The following is a 15,171-nucleotide window of genomic DNA, read 5'->3' on the forward strand; positions in this document are numbered from 1 at the left end:
CACCCAACTAATAGTCTAACATATACTCACTTCCATATACCTTGTGTCGAGATCATTGCCTACCAACTTGTTGTTGATATAATTAGTGTAATGTACAGTACATGCTAGCTGAGCGCTGATACGAGCTTGCCTGTCCAAATCATGGACGGCCTTTACTTCACGACACATGCAATATATATCTCTGAGCAGTCATCCATTCATCCAGGTACAGTTAGACAAACATCTGAGGAGACCATCTTCTGAAGCACGTCCACATGCTAGAACTTGTCGCCCTCCAGAATCTTGTAAGGCCCATTCTTTCTTCGCTCCGCTGCCCAGCGATCACACCACGCTTTCATCCGTTCACGCCCCTTCGCACTGCCCACGTTGACCGTGGGGATAATCTTGTCGATTCGTAACGCGCAGCAAAACACCGTCAACTCTCGGAAGCTAGAATGCTCGCTGTAAGGAACGCCGAAACAGCTGGCTCGGCTTGAGCTGCCTCGTTGTGGCACGAGTTCGCGCATGCTGTACGTGCTCTTCCAGTTGTCCGATTGCAGAACCGTTGACACCAACGGGCTATCCGTGAAGCGGCTCTTGGGGGGCTTGTAATTCCAACCACTAGGTCGGAAGCCCACTGCTCGTGTAAAGTGTGGCCAGAAGTCTTTGAGGTAGTCGTCCAAGGTGTCTGCACGTATTTCGAACAGAGGGGTCATATGCACTTGTGCCTCTTTCGGGTCCTTGGTCATCCGCGCCTCCAGCTCCGCATCTTCCAATGCCGCCACTATGCGCTGCTTTGAGGGCGGAGCATAGATCTTCGAATTCAACGCTCTTGCAATGCCCAAACAAATGCGCTCTTTGCCTATACTATAGGTACCGACGACTACCAGCAGCCGACCTCGTGCTTTTTTGTCCTTCAGTGACGATATTATTTGCTGGCTTGCGTGCGGGTTTTTCTCCACTGTCATACTGTCCGCGGCTGTCGCGTCTTCAGAATCCTGTTCCACCTCGAGATTCGAAGCCTCACGCTGGATGAACTTGGTCATCCCTTCCCCAGCTCGCTGCCGCTTCATCGTCTCCCACCCGTCGTCTGCATCGGCAGTATCTTTGCTCAGACAGACACACATGTCCGCGCAAGCCTTGATCACGGACTCCTGGTCAGGGAATGCGTATTTCGGGTTGAGATACGTGGTATCCAGATAGCAGACATCAATCTTCTGCTCTTTCGTCTTTCCACTCACCTTGTCCAGCACATCCGGCATCAGTAAAGGGTGCTCGATATGCATCTTGCAGGCTCGAAAATCTCCACAGTGAAGGATTCTCTGCGCACGAGCTTCGCCGTTCTGTTTGACCCCGAGCGTCTTTTCAAACAGGTAAAGGGATGAACCAGGACAGTGGTTCGCTGAGATCTGCCAATACGCGCATATAAGTCAGTAAGCGCTTCCCGCCTCTAGCCTGGGTGTATAGCTCATACCATTGTGACCTTGACTCCTCGAGTGCCTGGCACTTCCACCTGCTGTTCAAATTCTAGAGGTACCACATATATGGGATCCACACGTAATTGCTGCTTTACCAGGTTCGCTGTGACTTTGGAGCAGTAAATGGGACCATGGGTCCAAGTGGATGTCAGGCCAATGTAATGATCACTGTGAAAGTGGCTGAGGAAATACGCCTGACAGCCCTGCACAGCGCCGTATCTGAAGGCGTCCACGCAGATGAACAAGCCGGGCAAGATCTTGTAGAATGGACACGTCCGCTGATACGAGGGCTTCCCGCGTGCCGCACTCTCAGATGCTGCAGCTTCAGCCCAAGCAGTCTCCTCGGTGTGGCTGGACATTAGCTTGTTGAACGCCGAGCCGCCGCCGACTGCTTTGGCGTCTGGTTCTCCCAGGCTAAATGGATTTGCCTGGCCCGGTCGAGGTGGCCGGACAGGACGTCGATATTGGGTGACGGAACTACTTTCCTCAGACTTGAGTGGCACGTCTGAGGGGGGAATGTGCTGCTGTCTATTAACCGATGCCGGCAGTGGTGTGCAATTGCCATCCAAGCATTTATTCACATGCACGCCAGCTTGCTCTTCACTGACGCCGTCCAGACTGATGCCACAAATCGGACATGGAGGAGCCTCGCCAGGACCATCTGTAATGTGATCGACAGTCTCACTTTTCACGTTGATGTCCGAAGGTAATGGATCATAATCCTTCTCATCATGTTCGGCCTCAAAACGAGCTTGTGCTTCCATATAACGACGCTCACGGTACTCGTCACCACCCTCAAATTGATCCTCGTCAAAATCGCCGTCTCCAAACTCATCGAACTCGTCCAGACCGGGATCGAAGCTGGTTTCTTGCTTGATCAACGCGGGCCCGTCACATTGCTCCCCTGAAGCAAGTGGCCGTGCCGATGCCTCCTCTGAAGCCTCTTCCTGTAGAGGTGTGTTGTCGGCTCCCATCCCACTGCCTGAGTGTTGACCGGCGCCTGTCACGGCCATTGGCGCTTCCTCTTCTAGCTCACTGTCCGACTCCTCGTAAAATGGCCCTATCCGTCTACTGCGCGGCTTGACCGCTGGTGTTGACGGTCGTGTTCCCACTTCAGGTGCCTCATCTGTACTCATCTTGCGCCGCTTCACGGGCCCATCGTGCTCGTTGAAGCGCAAGCCATCAGTACCATCTGCGTGGTCCTCTGCATAGTCCTCCGTGGCAGCAACGGAAGCATGGTCGCCTCTGGCTGCTGGCGACCCCACAGTTGTAGAGGACCGTCTGTCTTCCACGAAAAGACCCAGCTCAGCAGCACCGCCGTCGTCGGACTTCTTGAAGAAACTGAGAATGCTGGCATTGCCCTTACTGCCGAGCTTGTTCTTGGGCGTGCCAGACTTCTTTGAAGTACTGCTGGGGCCTTGTCGTCCGATTGTGGGCAGCGGCGTCGGCTTGCTGGCTGACCTGATTCGAGCAGACATGGCGGACGAGTCTGGCTTCCGCATCGAAGAGGGTGGTGGAACAGCGTGCGTGTCTCCAGTCGGTGGCGAGGTAGGCCTCCTCCCTAGCTCAACGTGCAGCGATTCGCGAGGCTTGCGGAACATTCTGTCATGCTCCGCGTCTCGAGGCTCAGGGTCTCGTGAGTGGTAGACATGAGGGACGCCCTCGAAGCTGAAGAGTACCGGAGTCGATGTCGTGCCTGAAATTCGACGCGTAAAACCAATAATGCCTTAGGTAATGACGGTCGCCAATTAACAGGTGACAGGTCGCGTCGGCGTCGCCACCATCGATGTCATATCACGCTGACTAATCACGTCTTATCCAGTCAAAAAATTGTTGTCTTTTGGACGACCTGGATTTGCCATATTGTGTCCTGTGCATCTAGAGAAGGCAACAGGTCGTGGTTTTGCATTTGTGGCTACATGTAGCATGAAATTGACAACAAAGCCGAAGCAACCTCCTTACGATGGGCTAGGTATGGCGAGACAATGTGATATCCTGTTCTACGGTGGTGTACTACTCGTCCAACGTGAACTCAGGGGCTACGCAACATTGTGAAAGAGTCGTGCTATCTGCCCAATTCCCGGCCAAGCGTACTCCTCACTAACAGCCCGATGAACAGCCCTTCCCTCGTACAGTGACTAGGTAGCAGTGATAGCCAGGACGTCCTCCAACTGTACCTCCTGCACGACAGACTATGCGCCATGCTTGGGGCAACCCTCGTCCCAGCTGGACTATCCGCCTTCTCTGATCTTGGCTACCTGCGCCTCGAACCCAGCCTTGATGAACCTGCTCATCGCGATCTTCTTCACTTCTTCGGCATTGGCATCTTCACCATGCTCGATGAGGAGGAAGTAGGCGCGAGCAAGCGCAGTGCAAGCCCCCGATTCGCCCCAATGGCCATTCATGCCAACATTTTTCTCATCTTCTTCGCGTTCCTCTACCGCGTTGGCTACAGGCACGTTGCCAAAGAGGACTTTCGCAAATTCCAGAACTGCTCGTCCGCCAGAGTGAAGCTCGAACGCAGCGCAAATCAGTGCATCGAGAATTTGTAGCTTGGTGATCGCCGGAAGGATGGGGGAGATGGCGGACGACATAGCGAGCTTGTGGGTGCGGAGGTTAGCCGCGGAATGAGCTTGATGGTCATGATTCTGACTTGCGTTGGTGGGAGTCTCGGCCCTTGTGAAGACTCTTTGATTGCAGACGTTTGGCTGAATCAATCCTTGGGCTGGATGGGCGCTCCTGGCCGATTCTTGTATGGCGATAGTTGGGTGAATGAGCTCAAAGCTGACACTTACAAATGAAGAGACTCCATGTATTCTCGAGCAAACAAATCAGGACCTGCAATGTGTCCGTGCAGAAACCGTCGCGATGTGGAGGCTGCCGTGGGCGACGCGCCGCTAAATTCCACCTTCACTGCGACAGTGCTCCGCTTGAACTTTTCCTTCTTGTTCCTCTCCCTCGGTGACGGCTGATGTGAGAAGGCCCTCGAATGCGCGAAAGACAGCCGCAGCTACTGGAGCATACGTGATGACGCGATTGTGGCCTGGAAACAGTTCATCAGCCAAAGAAACGCCACTGACACCTGGTGTGAGAAGAGTGACTTGCCGCCATGTTCAACAAACTCAAATCGCAGTGATGGAGAGCCTTCTCGACGGACACGGAGGACAGCTGCACCTTCGCTGCCCTTGATGGTCTCATGCGCCTCGAGCTCATCGCTGTCCGGCACACGGGCATCCAAAGACTGTTGTCGGAGGACATTCTGACAGATGAGCTCCGTCTGATGAAATGGAATATCCGCATCGTTCAAGGCATGACTTCACAAAACGTCAGTACCACGGCTAGCATCGTCTGAGAATGCGTACTTACATGATCTGAACCGAGCCGGTAATCCGTGTACCGCTGTACAGATCAGGATTACCCTCCAGAACATGATAGTACTCTCTCAACCGATTGGCAGTGTTCCATGTATCGACGAAGTTATTCAGGAGCTCAACAGCGAAGGAAAATGGCCTTAGTGGTAGCAGTAGAGGCACTAAGCCACCCACGCGGTAGGTAAGCAGAAGAGTAGGGATGCTGTCAAAAGGCGCAGCGAGCACGATGCCAGCAAAAGTAGACGGGTAGCCCACTGCGCTCGTTCCGCGCAATGGATACAACGTCTGCACAGCCGAAGGATTTTCCGTGTTGCCTGGGTCTGCAAAGTGTACTGATCATGACGGTAAGCAAATTTCTGACGTATTTTTGTCTCCTGGGAGGTGAAGACACGGGGATTGACTGGATAGTGCCTTCTGGTGGCAGGCAATTCACTTACGAGCGACTGCAGCAGATACCGCTGTACCGAGGCTGTGGCCATATATAACGATTCTTTCGGGGGGTATATTGCAAACCGAGACGATCCAGCTGACTAGCGCGACTCCGTCCACGATCAGTCCAGTTTCCGTGGGAGCTCCAGTCGAATGGCCAAAGCCTCGATAACTATATATCGCCGTCAGTACCACACTGGTGCTCAAACTGAAGGCTGGCCTACTCCACGGTAAAGACATGAGTATTGGGTTGAGTAGCCATGTAACGATTAGTTGCAGCTCGCTGGCCCTGGGCAACATGCCCTGCGTTGCCATGAAAGCTCACGACCACTCTCGCAGGAGAGGGATGATTTGATGTCAACAACTTGAAGGCTGTTGTTTGCGTCAGGTCGGGGACGACAGCGTTAGGCGGTCGTGCTTCCTGTAGTATGGCGGCTTCGTGTCGCACGTACTGATCGAGAGGGAGGATATGCCAGGCATACAATATCTCGCCATCTCGCGTCGGCAAATGAAAGGGGGTTACTTGATGTTTGGCGAATCCGTACCTAAATAGGAGCTGGCGAGGTAAGCGAATAGCCCAGAAGTGCCTCCACTATACTATCATCCATTTCCACGTCCGCGCCCATGTTATCGATAATATGTGAATGACAAGCACATGTAGTCCGCGAAGCATTTGGGCGATTCGTGCACTTACGGCTCACCGCGATGAACATCTTTCCATCTCAAAGTATGGAATTTGTTGGCATATCTACGAGCCGACAGTCAGGCCACGCCATCAGTATACCAAGCGTCCGCCACGGAGACTCACAGAGCACTACTGGTGCATCAGCCTATGGTCGCTTTCGATCAGCCATTCCCAGCTTACAATCTCTGGGCCTCTGGCGTGAGCAGTACGCCTATTAGGACTGCGTAGAGGCCTACGGCAGCCGCGAGACCAACTGCGAGCTTCTGTAGATGTGAAGCCATGAGCGCGACTTGATTTGCTGTGCGGGACTACTACCTGACCTCCTATATGGATGGCAACATGAAGGCAAGGGGCGGGGGGAGAAACAGACGATGTATTGTTTTTCTTGGCAGAGACTGCTTCCAGAAAGACCTGGCGACCCAGCCCCAGGCCATCATCAGGACTAAGGTACTACATGTACCTTACATAATTAAAGGTGCTATAGGTCCATCATAGCAAACCAGATCGGGCTGCCAAGAGACAATTAGTGATGCCAGAGGCTAACGGCGCGTGAAGACTCCGAGTAAGATCGCATGGCCGTAATGGAAGAGCCTGCTGCGGTGGGCAAGCGAGCGGCGAAGAGGCAGAAAACCGGCAGTCCAGCAGTAGAGTCGCCCGCAGCCGTGGCTACTACCTCTACCAAAGGCTTGATATCGAAATTATCTGACAACAAACCGCTTCCGACCCTGGCAGAGCCCCAGCCGCTGGATTTATCCCCAGATGAATATCAGACTGTGGCAGCCAGTGCAGTGCTGGCAGCAGCTCTGGAGCAATCGCGCCGTTCCTGGGTGTCTGATGGGATATTCGAGCGATACTGGGTCAAGCCCGAGGGGGGAAAGAATGGAAAACCGCCTCCCCCCGATAATCCGGACGTCAAGTTGATGAAGAGTCGAGGCGAGTGTCGAATACGAATCGAGCCCCATCTTTTTGTGGCCGAAATGTATGTGGAGGAGCGAGCGAAAGCGCCTGTAGCGCCGAAGCAGCCCATTTCGCACTACAGACCAGCTCAGCAGTACCAGCATCGTGGCCTGCCCCCCACGATTCCACCAGGCCAGCCCCAAATACCTCAGCAATCGCCGCCTCGTGTTCCCCAGGCGAGTAGCCCGGCGCCCCAATCAGGAACGAAACCAGATCCGGTCATTAGCATGTTGGCCACTCGTGCATCGACCGACCCGGAGCTGAAGTCCCTTATGAAGGAAGTGGCTACAGGCCATGCCACTCAGGAGCAGCTCAAGGTATTCCAGAAGCACATCGATGAGCTCACAGCCATGGTCACACGACAGAAACAAGACCAAGACGACTCGACAGCCAAAGCCTACCAGCAGCCGAATACGATTCAATACGATGGACAAGCAGACATGAGAGTCTCCAGCACACTGAATGGAACAATGCAACTCGCCCCAGGTACACAGCCATACCCGCCTGCACAGCCTGGACAACAACCACAACAGCATGGCCAACAGCAACCTTGGGTGGCTCCTGCCTTACCCGTCATCATCGCTTTCAAGGACGTTGGAGCTACTGAAGACCGATTCCTATTCCCACAACACAGCATTCTCGAGACTCTATCCCCTCAGCACTTACTAGTCAGCTTCATCGTAATCCGCAAAGGCCATCAGGCAGCGGACAGCGATGGTCTTGAGCCCAACGCAGAATACTGGCAGCCTATAACAATCATGATCGAAGTCGCCTACGGACGCGAGGAGTTGCTCAATTGCGTTCGCCGGTGGGTCAAACCAGCCGAGGAAGTGCGCTCATATATGGAAGCCGTCATGCAACGTTGCGAACGCGCACCAGACTCACATCTGGCCCTTCGTCTGCCTTTCAAAAGCACAGTGGTGACGGAGAAAGAGAACGTATCGAAAGAGGCAACACCCGTCGTCGAGGAACACGTGAAAACCCGGCCCACCGCTAAAGCGACCAAGACGAAGAAAGGTGGTAGTATGCTCAAAACCAAGACTGATGGAGAAGCGGCAGCGCCTGCGCAAACAAGCGCAATGAAGTCGGAGAAGGCGGCATCCCCGGTGATGCCGCTGCAGCAAGTGAAACCATCTCAAACGACAGAGCCGCCCGTCGAGGTTGACACGGGTGGCAGACCAAGACGGGCGACACGAAAAAGTGTCCGAATCAGCGAGGGTTAATCAAATACATTGCCTTTTCATTAGAGATACCCCCATTTTCGACAGAACAAACAACAAGAAACCCCCGAAGTCTGTGCTGTATTGCTCGTTCTCGTGCTCGTCCATGTCACTAATTGTCATTACTGACATCGTGACCTCCTCTGTCTATAGAGTCTCATTGCGTCGTATGACCTGCGTTACCTACTACTACACTCTCCAGATCCATCTGAACATCATCGAGCAGTCGAGTCAGGCCAGCCACATCGTCCATCCGTCGCTGATCCCCACGACCACGGCGAAGAACAGGCAGCGACCCTTGCCCGGAAATGCGTAGCATTAACTGTGTAGAGGCGCTATCGTTCCCCCAGGAAGGAGCTTGCGCCAAACTGCTTTCAAAACTTTGCCAGTCTGCAGACAGAGAAGATGTTGACACGATGTCTTGTCCATCTGCACTCATGTCTACCAGCATGAATCTCTCCGTAGAAGCGACTTCCGCGTCCGGTTGTTGTTGCTGATGATGATGTGGTGTATGCAGCAACGTCTCGAGCGCAGCGTTAGTCAGCAGATCGGGGTCGTCGTCTGCGAAAATGTAATGTACTGTCGGATGGTGTTGTTCCCCCGTGATACGATCTTCGAGGAGTGTGAAGTAGGGCTTGAATCCAGCTGGAGGATGAGGAGGAGGAGGAGGAGGCTGGAGCGTGATATGGTCTTCTAGCTCGGGATATGAATCTTCGGCGGCGTCGCCTGTGATGGAGGTCGAGGCGGCTGGGGCTGGGGCTGGAGCTGGAGCATCTCCATCCTCAATGGCGATACTCGTGTCCGTTTGTGCAGTGGCCACGGCTGGCTCCGTCTGGTCGCCTGTGTATCCGATGAGCACGTACTGTACATTACTTGGGCTGGAACCGCGTTCTCGCCATCTTCCTACCTACTACTACATGTACTTACCTTGCTCGACCGACGTAGCCGCGATCGCGACGTCTGAGTCAGCAAGATGCTCTGGTGGAAGATGCGCCGTTGTGTCAGATGGAGAGACAGAAGCCATGCTTCTGCTCACAATCGTCGTTGAAAAATGAAAGCGTTATTTGAACGGTATACAGTGCCAATTCGTGATGAGAGATGGAGCCAAGATGATATATGTAGGTACATGTAAGGTAGTAAGGAGGTGCCTTAGGGCTGAGATAATCCACCCCGTAGCTACCTGTACCTGGTACCTACCTTACTGCCTACCTTAATGTAGCATCTCTACCTACATACCTCCTAACCTCAGGTACATGTAGTGACATGTACCTACCTAATCCAGAGTCTCTCCCCAAAAGAAAGGCAAAGACTGATCCAAGGCCAACAAACACTGCTACATTACGGTAGCCTCCTGATAACTTCATCTGCCTATACTTACCTCCTAGCACCTATGGCGGACCATTGCAAAATTCCACATTTAGGCATCGTCTTTGATACCTGTAGCATACAGGTATACCTGGTGTCATACAAATGTCGTGGTCAGAAACCCATCAGGTTACAGGTAGAGCATTACCTGCCCGGGTAAAGGTCTTCAATGCCTTGCGTCTCGCATCTGCGGACTCATAACCGATTGTTGGGCGCCCATTATACGGATCGAGATTCAAATTCGCTCCATGCACTCATCGACCTTTCACGGCGCATGCCTTGCGACTGCGATCAGGTCACCCGGTCACAAAAGCCTCATTGCTAGGCATAGTACTGCGACTCGTCACGCAGAGAGTTTGTGCGATGGAAAGGCTTCAACAACGTACAGACTATATGGACTTTCAAGAAAGGCCGCCCCCAATATGCGACGCCATGTTCAATCAATGATACATGCTGTCTTTCCACTCCGCGCCAGCGTCAGATCTGCGAAGTGGCTTTAAGCGCACGTTGTGGCAATAGCAGGTATTCTGGGCTGTAAATTCCCGAGTGAACCAGAAATGGCATTTCTGTTTCCTCTCAGTCCATGCTGGATACCACGTTCTATATAGCCTGGATGAAGTGCTCAGGTTCTGTGGGAATTGGACAGTCCTGATGAGAGCCGAGTTGTCCTCGAAAAAGCTGTAATTTCGGTGGTCGAAACGTGCAATCGCGCCTACCAAATCTGCGCTCGTTTGGCCTGATACCGAGAGTAGCAACTTCTTGCCAGCTTGTGCTTGTCCGGACACGGCAATGCGGTAGCTGTGTGGATGTCCTTTTATCCTTGCCTGTCATCTGTCAGACGGTGCCGATCTGGTGTAGCTGCTCGTGGAGCTCCTACCTTTGCTTATGCTTTGGGTTCTTGCTGCAGATGATGTACACGTATTTGCCGCTCTTCCTCCTGACACTCTTGCAGCCATCGCACAGCTTCTTCACGCTGCTCCGCACCTTCATGCCGCGCACCTGCTGCTCAGCGAGCGCACGAGATGCTGCTTGATACCACCAGGGCTGGAGCGCACCCAGCACAGTGCCTTGTCGTCTGGTCTGCAGCGCATTGCTCTTCGTTGACGTGTTGAGCTGTCTCTGGGCCGGTGCAGTGCTGCGGCAAAGCCAACTCGCCGCGGATTGAATTTGCAGCGACTGCCGCAGGACTGAACGCACTGCGAGCATTTTGTATGCGCGTCTGTATGAGAGAGAGAGTGAATGTGTGTATTGTAAGTGTCGGGGTTACGTGGATGTCGTTGCTGCTGTCCCTTTCACGAACTCCATCCGACCTCTGTGGCTTTGTGGTTTTGTGGTTTTGTGTTCCTGTGGAGTTCGGATAAACTTCTGCCGACGCCAAGCATGTGCACACCAGCACGATTTGTCGAACTCTACCTAACATCCACGACAGACTCCTCGCCGCCGACTACACCCAACGACCACCCCGCGACACCGCAATCATGGCCACCGAGTTGACTGTCCAGAGCGAGCGCGCTTTCCAGAAGCAGCCACACATCTTCTTGAACTCCAAGAGCCAGAAGAAGTCCACCAGAGTCGGAAAGGGTGGCCGGAGATGGTACAAGGACGTCGGTCTGGGCTTCAGGACCCCAAAGACTGCCATTGAGGGCCAGTACATCGGTATGTGCTGTTCATGAGGGGGTGGGCCGTGGCAAGGCTGTCGGGATCACCAGCGCGCGACAGGCCATGCAACGTGAGGTTGTATATTTTGGGCACACGCTTACAGGATGCCACAGACAAGAAGTGCCCATTCACTGGTCTCGTCTCCATCCGCGGTCGTATCCTCACTGGCACCGTTGTGTCTGCCAAGATGCACCGCACCATCATCATCCGCCGAGAATACCTTCACTTCGTTCCTAAGTACTCGCGTTACGAGAAGCGTCACAAGAACCTCGCAGCACATGTTTCTCCAGCATTCCGTGTCTCTGAGGGTGATCAGGTTACTGTTGGGCAATGCCGCCCATTGAGCAAGACCGTAAGACGAACGAAAGGACAAGGAACGGCATGTCAGAGACAAATGCACTAATACGAGAACAGGTCCGCTTCAACGTCCTCCGTGTCCTCCCAAGAACTGGCAAACAGGTCAAGCAGTTCACCAAGTTCTAAGCGACGAGACGATGTACTTCAAGGAAATGATCAGGCGATGAAAAAGGGCGATAAATGTGCCTTTGACGAGCAGCTGCATCAACGGATGGCGTTAGGGCAGAGCGGCTCGGGTCTGGCGCTGACCAGGCGATCGATCAACTTGTTCAGGGCAATACCATCGTAGCTCGGCGTAGCAAAATGCCAAAATGAGAACAGTCTTCATGCATAGATTCCCCTTGCCTCGGCGCGTTGCATGCTTATAGTAGATCGGACAGTGCGATAGGTGCGACTGTGTGGGTTTGCAATGTACAACTACCTAACCTTACGCTGCGACATGGCAGAGCCGCATTTCGCATCATTATATGTTGCTTGAGCGTACGGGGTGACATGTCATGGATGCGACACAAGCGCACCAGTCCGCACTCATACAAGACCGAATGCATTCACATGGCTCGCATGCCTCGATTCAACTTCTGCATTTATTAGCAGCCGCATGCAGGTATGCTCTCGGCATTGCGCTTTCATGGCTGAGATGAGCTCCACGTCGTTGTCTGGGTCGCTGGTCCTCGTATTTTTGGGCCGTGCCGCCCACTATTACTTGCTCTCACGTGTGTGTCCATGGTTTCCTTCAGCGACACTTCACCTCTTGCGCTCAAAGTACCCGCTCGAACTCATGATGGCAACACTCTGATCCATAATTGTTTCGCCCACCCACAGATAGTTCTCTATCCACTTCTTGACGCCCGGAGACTCTGAAAACGTGTCTGGTTTCAGGCTAGGACTAATGTTAGGGTCAGACGCCGGTATCCTGGCTTGCTCTTGCGTGCGCACGAAACGTGATGAGAAAGGAGAGCAGATGGGCGGCCAGGCGGTCGAAGGTGTTGGTAGGAGAACTAGACGTACGTGAGGCCCGTAGAGCGCTTGACACCGGCCAGGAAGGCAGACACAAGAACTGCGTCGAATGTGTAGTGGGCGAGGCGGCCGAGCTGCACTGATGGTCAGCACCCTGTAGTGGCGGACGATAGAGTCGCTGGGACAAGTAGTGTGCGTACGACCATGGTATCGTCTCTGGGAAGAGTGACAACGCTCGACGCCTGTGGGCTGGTATCTTGCAGGAAACAGTGACTTGTTGAAGGCTGTGGGCTAGTCAATACTGTATGTAGTAGTACCTTGGTCCAAGAACATGCAGTCGGTAGCTGTGGGGAGGTAGTGGTGGTTGTTGGGTGACTGGCACTCTGGCAAGAGAGTGGAGACCCTCCCCTCGGATTCGGACGCTTCCTCCCGTCCTAGCAGGCACCCGCACACACCTCTTTTCTTCTTTCCCACCCAAGCTTTCCTTATATATTGCTTCGTCCCTCACTCTCACGCTCTCTCTCGTCTACATCTACTTCAGCACCAGGGAACGACTACGTCCACCTATGAAAGTCTCCACGTCAGCACAACTTCCTGGCGCCTCGTCTGCTGGTGCCTTGCCGATCGGACCGGGCCTCATTTACAGATCCCGGACTGCCCAGCCTGCCCAGACATGAAGTAGCACGGAAGACGCCAGAAGACTTGGTAGCCAAGAAACTCGGCCCATATAATAAGTGAATCCTCAGTTCCTCGTCCGGGTCAGGCCTGGGGTCTGTGACTCTGTGATGACTCTTGTACAACGAGATGCTTGCCGGCTTCCGCTTTGTCGGCGGCATGTCGCTGACAGGTCGTCTGTCACTGTCACACGGCAGCAATCATCGTGGCCGTTGCTGCAGCGATGCCCGGGCTCCGTCGGGTCTTTCTGACCTCGCCATGGCCATCCAATACTTGGCTACTGCACAAGGTATTGGCAAGGCGCCTGCACCGGTGCGAGCCCGGCACCGTCGGATTGAAACATCATTAGCTTGGTAGCTCTAAAGTTAATTCCAATACCAAGCACAACAATTTACTCGGCAGAGGAAAACTTCATAACACAGGCCATTGCTCGTCAGCACTCCTCACCCGCTCCTCTCTCCACCTCTCCAGCAATACGATGGCCTCCCGACGCTCCATCATCGCCGCGCTCGTTGCGAGCTCTGGCTTGGTCGCTGCCCAGAACGCGACTGCCTTCAGCGGCCCTGGTGAGTCGTGGTCCTCGTAGGAGTGCCTCGAGCAGTCCAATGCGAAGCGGAATGGCTCTTGTGCGCTCATGAACCACATGCTTATCAATTCTAGGGCCATATCCTGAGGGCCAGAGCTTCCTCGATGATGCACAGGTCACTACGGAGAAGACGGTGTCATTTGATCTCTTCTACCCAAACGAGGGCAACGCGCCGCGCTGGCAGCTGATCACGCGCCTCGAGCAAGCCGCACCTCCGGACAGTGCCATCCCAGATGCATCAGTCCTCAACACTGTCAGTATCATGGTCCCCAGCGAGCAGCTCCGTCATTTATGCCGCTCCGTGCGCGAAGTGCCAAATTACCCTGGGAGTTGGATCTTTGCTCACCTCAGACATGTCTCGAGTACGCGCTGACATGTGATGGGTTTCTTAGGTGTACGACTTTGGTTACCCCAACGGTGGCAATCTGAGCGAGGCAGTTGCAGCCAGTAGCGGCCAGTTGAACCAGAATAACTTCTGTGTCACTATTCTCGAGAGTCTGCTCCCAAGCAAAGAGGCAAATCGCTACAACGCCGACACCGAGAGCAACGCTAGCGACGGGAGCTGCCGATATGCACTGCGAGATCAGTGTCTGAATGCCATCAACGACCGCGTGGCGAAGACACAACCTGCTGATAACGGGTGTCGACTCAGCAACCTCAACGTGACCGATATCGTTCAATGCGAGTGGATTTTCAACGAGGAGACGAAACTCTCGACCTACAACCTTCTTGCTCCAGAGCTTGCTGGTAACCTCACGGGGGGCTTCGCTCACATCACGAGCGACCCATTCGACGCTGGGAACACCACTTTCCTCGACATTGCCGAGACGCGCGTCCACATGGTGGTAATCGACTCTGGCAGCACCTTCACTCCACTGTGTGTCAAGATTGATGCGGAAAGAGATCAGGTCGGAAGTGCGTCGATTGCACGCGTCAGCATGGGCCTCGTCGCTGCCGCCATCGGTACTGTGGTATATGCTATGGTATAAGCTGCTCTAGGGCCGAAATGCACGTCCAGACCATCAGCACGAAATGATCAAAATATGGTGGCAGAGTCCAGGTTGTTGACCTGTCGAAAGACATTGTCACGTTCCAGCTGGCCTTCAATTATCAGATAATGTACTATAGCTCTACACGCTGCAATCGAGTTGTACTATCCAGTATCATCCCATTACACGTACGGTGCAAATATTCCTTGCAACAGGCGAATGGCGATTACTTTCATAACGTGAGGGGCACACGCCATAGCGACCAGGGCTGTTGCACCACCTTCGGAGCATTTGTCGGGTGCAGGGGGAACCCCTCCCACTATGTCTGGTTCGCCGGATTTGCCGGAAAAGAGGCGATGATGATGCTGACTGAGACGGGAAGACGAGCAAACTCGTTACTCGTACTAGGAGGTAGTAGGATTTGATTGGGTGAGCTTTTTATGGTCATTCTAGATACAATACGT

General features: G+C 53.7%; 9 protein-coding genes across 9 annotated transcripts; 3 read left to right on the top strand and 6 right to left on the bottom strand.

Annotated features, from left to right (window-relative positions):
• Positions 1–45: 45 nt before the first annotated feature.
• On the bottom strand, positions 46–3,092 carry SEPMUDRAFT_146350 (DRMBL-domain-containing protein). Its single transcript, XM_016903593.1, has 2 exons — positions 1,454–3,092; positions 46–1,388 (listed from the first exon to the last, which is right to left on the bottom strand). Exons 1-2 carry the CDS (start codon positions 3,056–3,058, stop codon positions 258–260), a joined length of 2,736 nt encoding a protein of 911 aa, XP_016765403.1. The 5' UTR covers positions 3,059–3,092; the 3' UTR covers positions 46–257.
• Positions 3,093–3,532: 440 nt separating this feature from the next.
• SEPMUDRAFT_122687 (uncharacterized protein) lies at positions 3,533–4,848 on the bottom strand. Its single transcript, XM_016901792.1, has 3 exons — positions 4,824–4,848; positions 4,563–4,771; positions 3,533–4,500 (listed from the first exon to the last, which is right to left on the bottom strand). The coding sequence occupies exon 3, from the start codon at positions 4,049–4,051 to the stop codon at positions 3,689–3,691; it is 363 nt and encodes a 120-aa protein (XP_016765405.1). The 5' UTR covers positions 4,052–4,500; positions 4,563–4,771; positions 4,824–4,848; the 3' UTR covers positions 3,533–3,688.
• On the bottom strand, positions 3,533–6,223 carry SEPMUDRAFT_57536 (alpha/beta-hydrolase; the record flags this gene model as incomplete). Its single annotated transcript, XM_016909440.1, has 8 exons — positions 3,533–4,057; positions 4,253–4,500; positions 4,563–4,771; positions 4,824–5,160; positions 5,266–5,429; positions 5,482–5,802; positions 5,952–6,005; positions 6,123–6,223. The coding sequence occupies 7 exons, from the start codon at positions 6,221–6,223 to the stop codon at positions 4,355–4,357; spliced, it is 1,332 nt and encodes a 443-aa protein (XP_016765404.1). The 3' UTR covers positions 3,533–4,057; positions 4,253–4,354.
• Positions 6,224–6,864: 641 nt separating this feature from the next.
• Positions 6,865–8,840, top strand: SEPMUDRAFT_146353 (uncharacterized protein). The gene has a single exon (XM_016903594.1). It carries the CDS (start codon positions 6,920–6,922, stop codon positions 8,120–8,122), a length of 1,203 nt encoding a protein of 400 aa, XP_016765406.1. The 5' UTR covers positions 6,865–6,919; the 3' UTR covers positions 8,123–8,840.
• SEPMUDRAFT_130063 (uncharacterized protein) lies at positions 6,865–9,143 on the bottom strand (the record flags this gene model as incomplete). The annotated part of the gene is made up of 2 exons (XM_016902329.1): positions 6,865–8,959; positions 9,047–9,143. 2 exons carry the CDS (start codon positions 9,141–9,143, stop codon positions 8,277–8,279), a joined length of 780 nt encoding a protein of 259 aa, XP_016765407.1. The 3' UTR covers positions 6,865–8,276.
• A 712-nt stretch (positions 9,144–9,855) lies between these two features.
• Positions 9,856–10,730, bottom strand: SEPMUDRAFT_146354 (uncharacterized protein). The gene is made up of 2 exons (XM_016903595.1): positions 10,362–10,730; positions 9,856–10,308 (listed from the first exon to the last, which is right to left on the bottom strand). Exons 1-2 carry the CDS (start codon positions 10,688–10,690, stop codon positions 10,299–10,301), a joined length of 339 nt encoding a protein of 112 aa, XP_016765408.1. The 5' UTR covers positions 10,691–10,730; the 3' UTR covers positions 9,856–10,298.
• A 167-nt stretch (positions 10,731–10,897) lies between these two features.
• On the top strand, positions 10,898–12,953 carry SEPMUDRAFT_146355 (40S ribosomal protein S11). The gene is made up of 5 exons (XM_016903596.1): positions 10,898–11,140; positions 11,257–11,495; positions 11,558–12,386; positions 12,509–12,591; positions 12,658–12,953. The coding sequence occupies exons 1-3, from the start codon at positions 10,963–10,965 to the stop codon at positions 11,624–11,626; spliced, it is 486 nt and encodes a 161-aa protein (XP_016765410.1). The 5' UTR covers positions 10,898–10,962; the 3' UTR covers positions 11,627–12,386; positions 12,509–12,591; positions 12,658–12,953.
• On the bottom strand, positions 10,898–13,293 carry SEPMUDRAFT_130066 (DUF1748-domain-containing protein; the record flags this gene model as incomplete). The annotated part of the gene is made up of 6 exons (XM_016902330.1): positions 10,898–11,140; positions 11,257–11,495; positions 11,558–12,386; positions 12,509–12,591; positions 12,658–12,741; positions 13,102–13,293. 4 exons carry the CDS (start codon positions 13,291–13,293, stop codon positions 12,245–12,247), a joined length of 501 nt encoding a protein of 166 aa, XP_016765409.1. The 3' UTR covers positions 10,898–11,140; positions 11,257–11,495; positions 11,558–12,244.
• SEPMUDRAFT_146357 (uncharacterized protein) lies at positions 13,230–14,894 on the top strand. The gene is made up of 3 exons (XM_016903597.1): positions 13,230–13,698; positions 13,793–13,971; positions 14,111–14,894. The coding sequence occupies exons 1-3, from the start codon at positions 13,611–13,613 to the stop codon at positions 14,705–14,707; spliced, it is 864 nt and encodes a 287-aa protein (XP_016765411.1). The 5' UTR covers positions 13,230–13,610; the 3' UTR covers positions 14,708–14,894.
• The last annotated feature ends 277 nt before the right edge of the window (positions 14,895–15,171 follow it).

The sequence above is a fragment of the Sphaerulina musiva genome (assembly GCF_000320565.1).
Source record: "Sphaerulina musiva SO2202 unplaced genomic scaffold SEPMUscaffold_1, whole genome shotgun sequence".
Lineage (NCBI taxonomy): Eukaryota > Fungi > Ascomycota > Dothideomycetes > Mycosphaerellales > Mycosphaerellaceae > Sphaerulina > Sphaerulina musiva.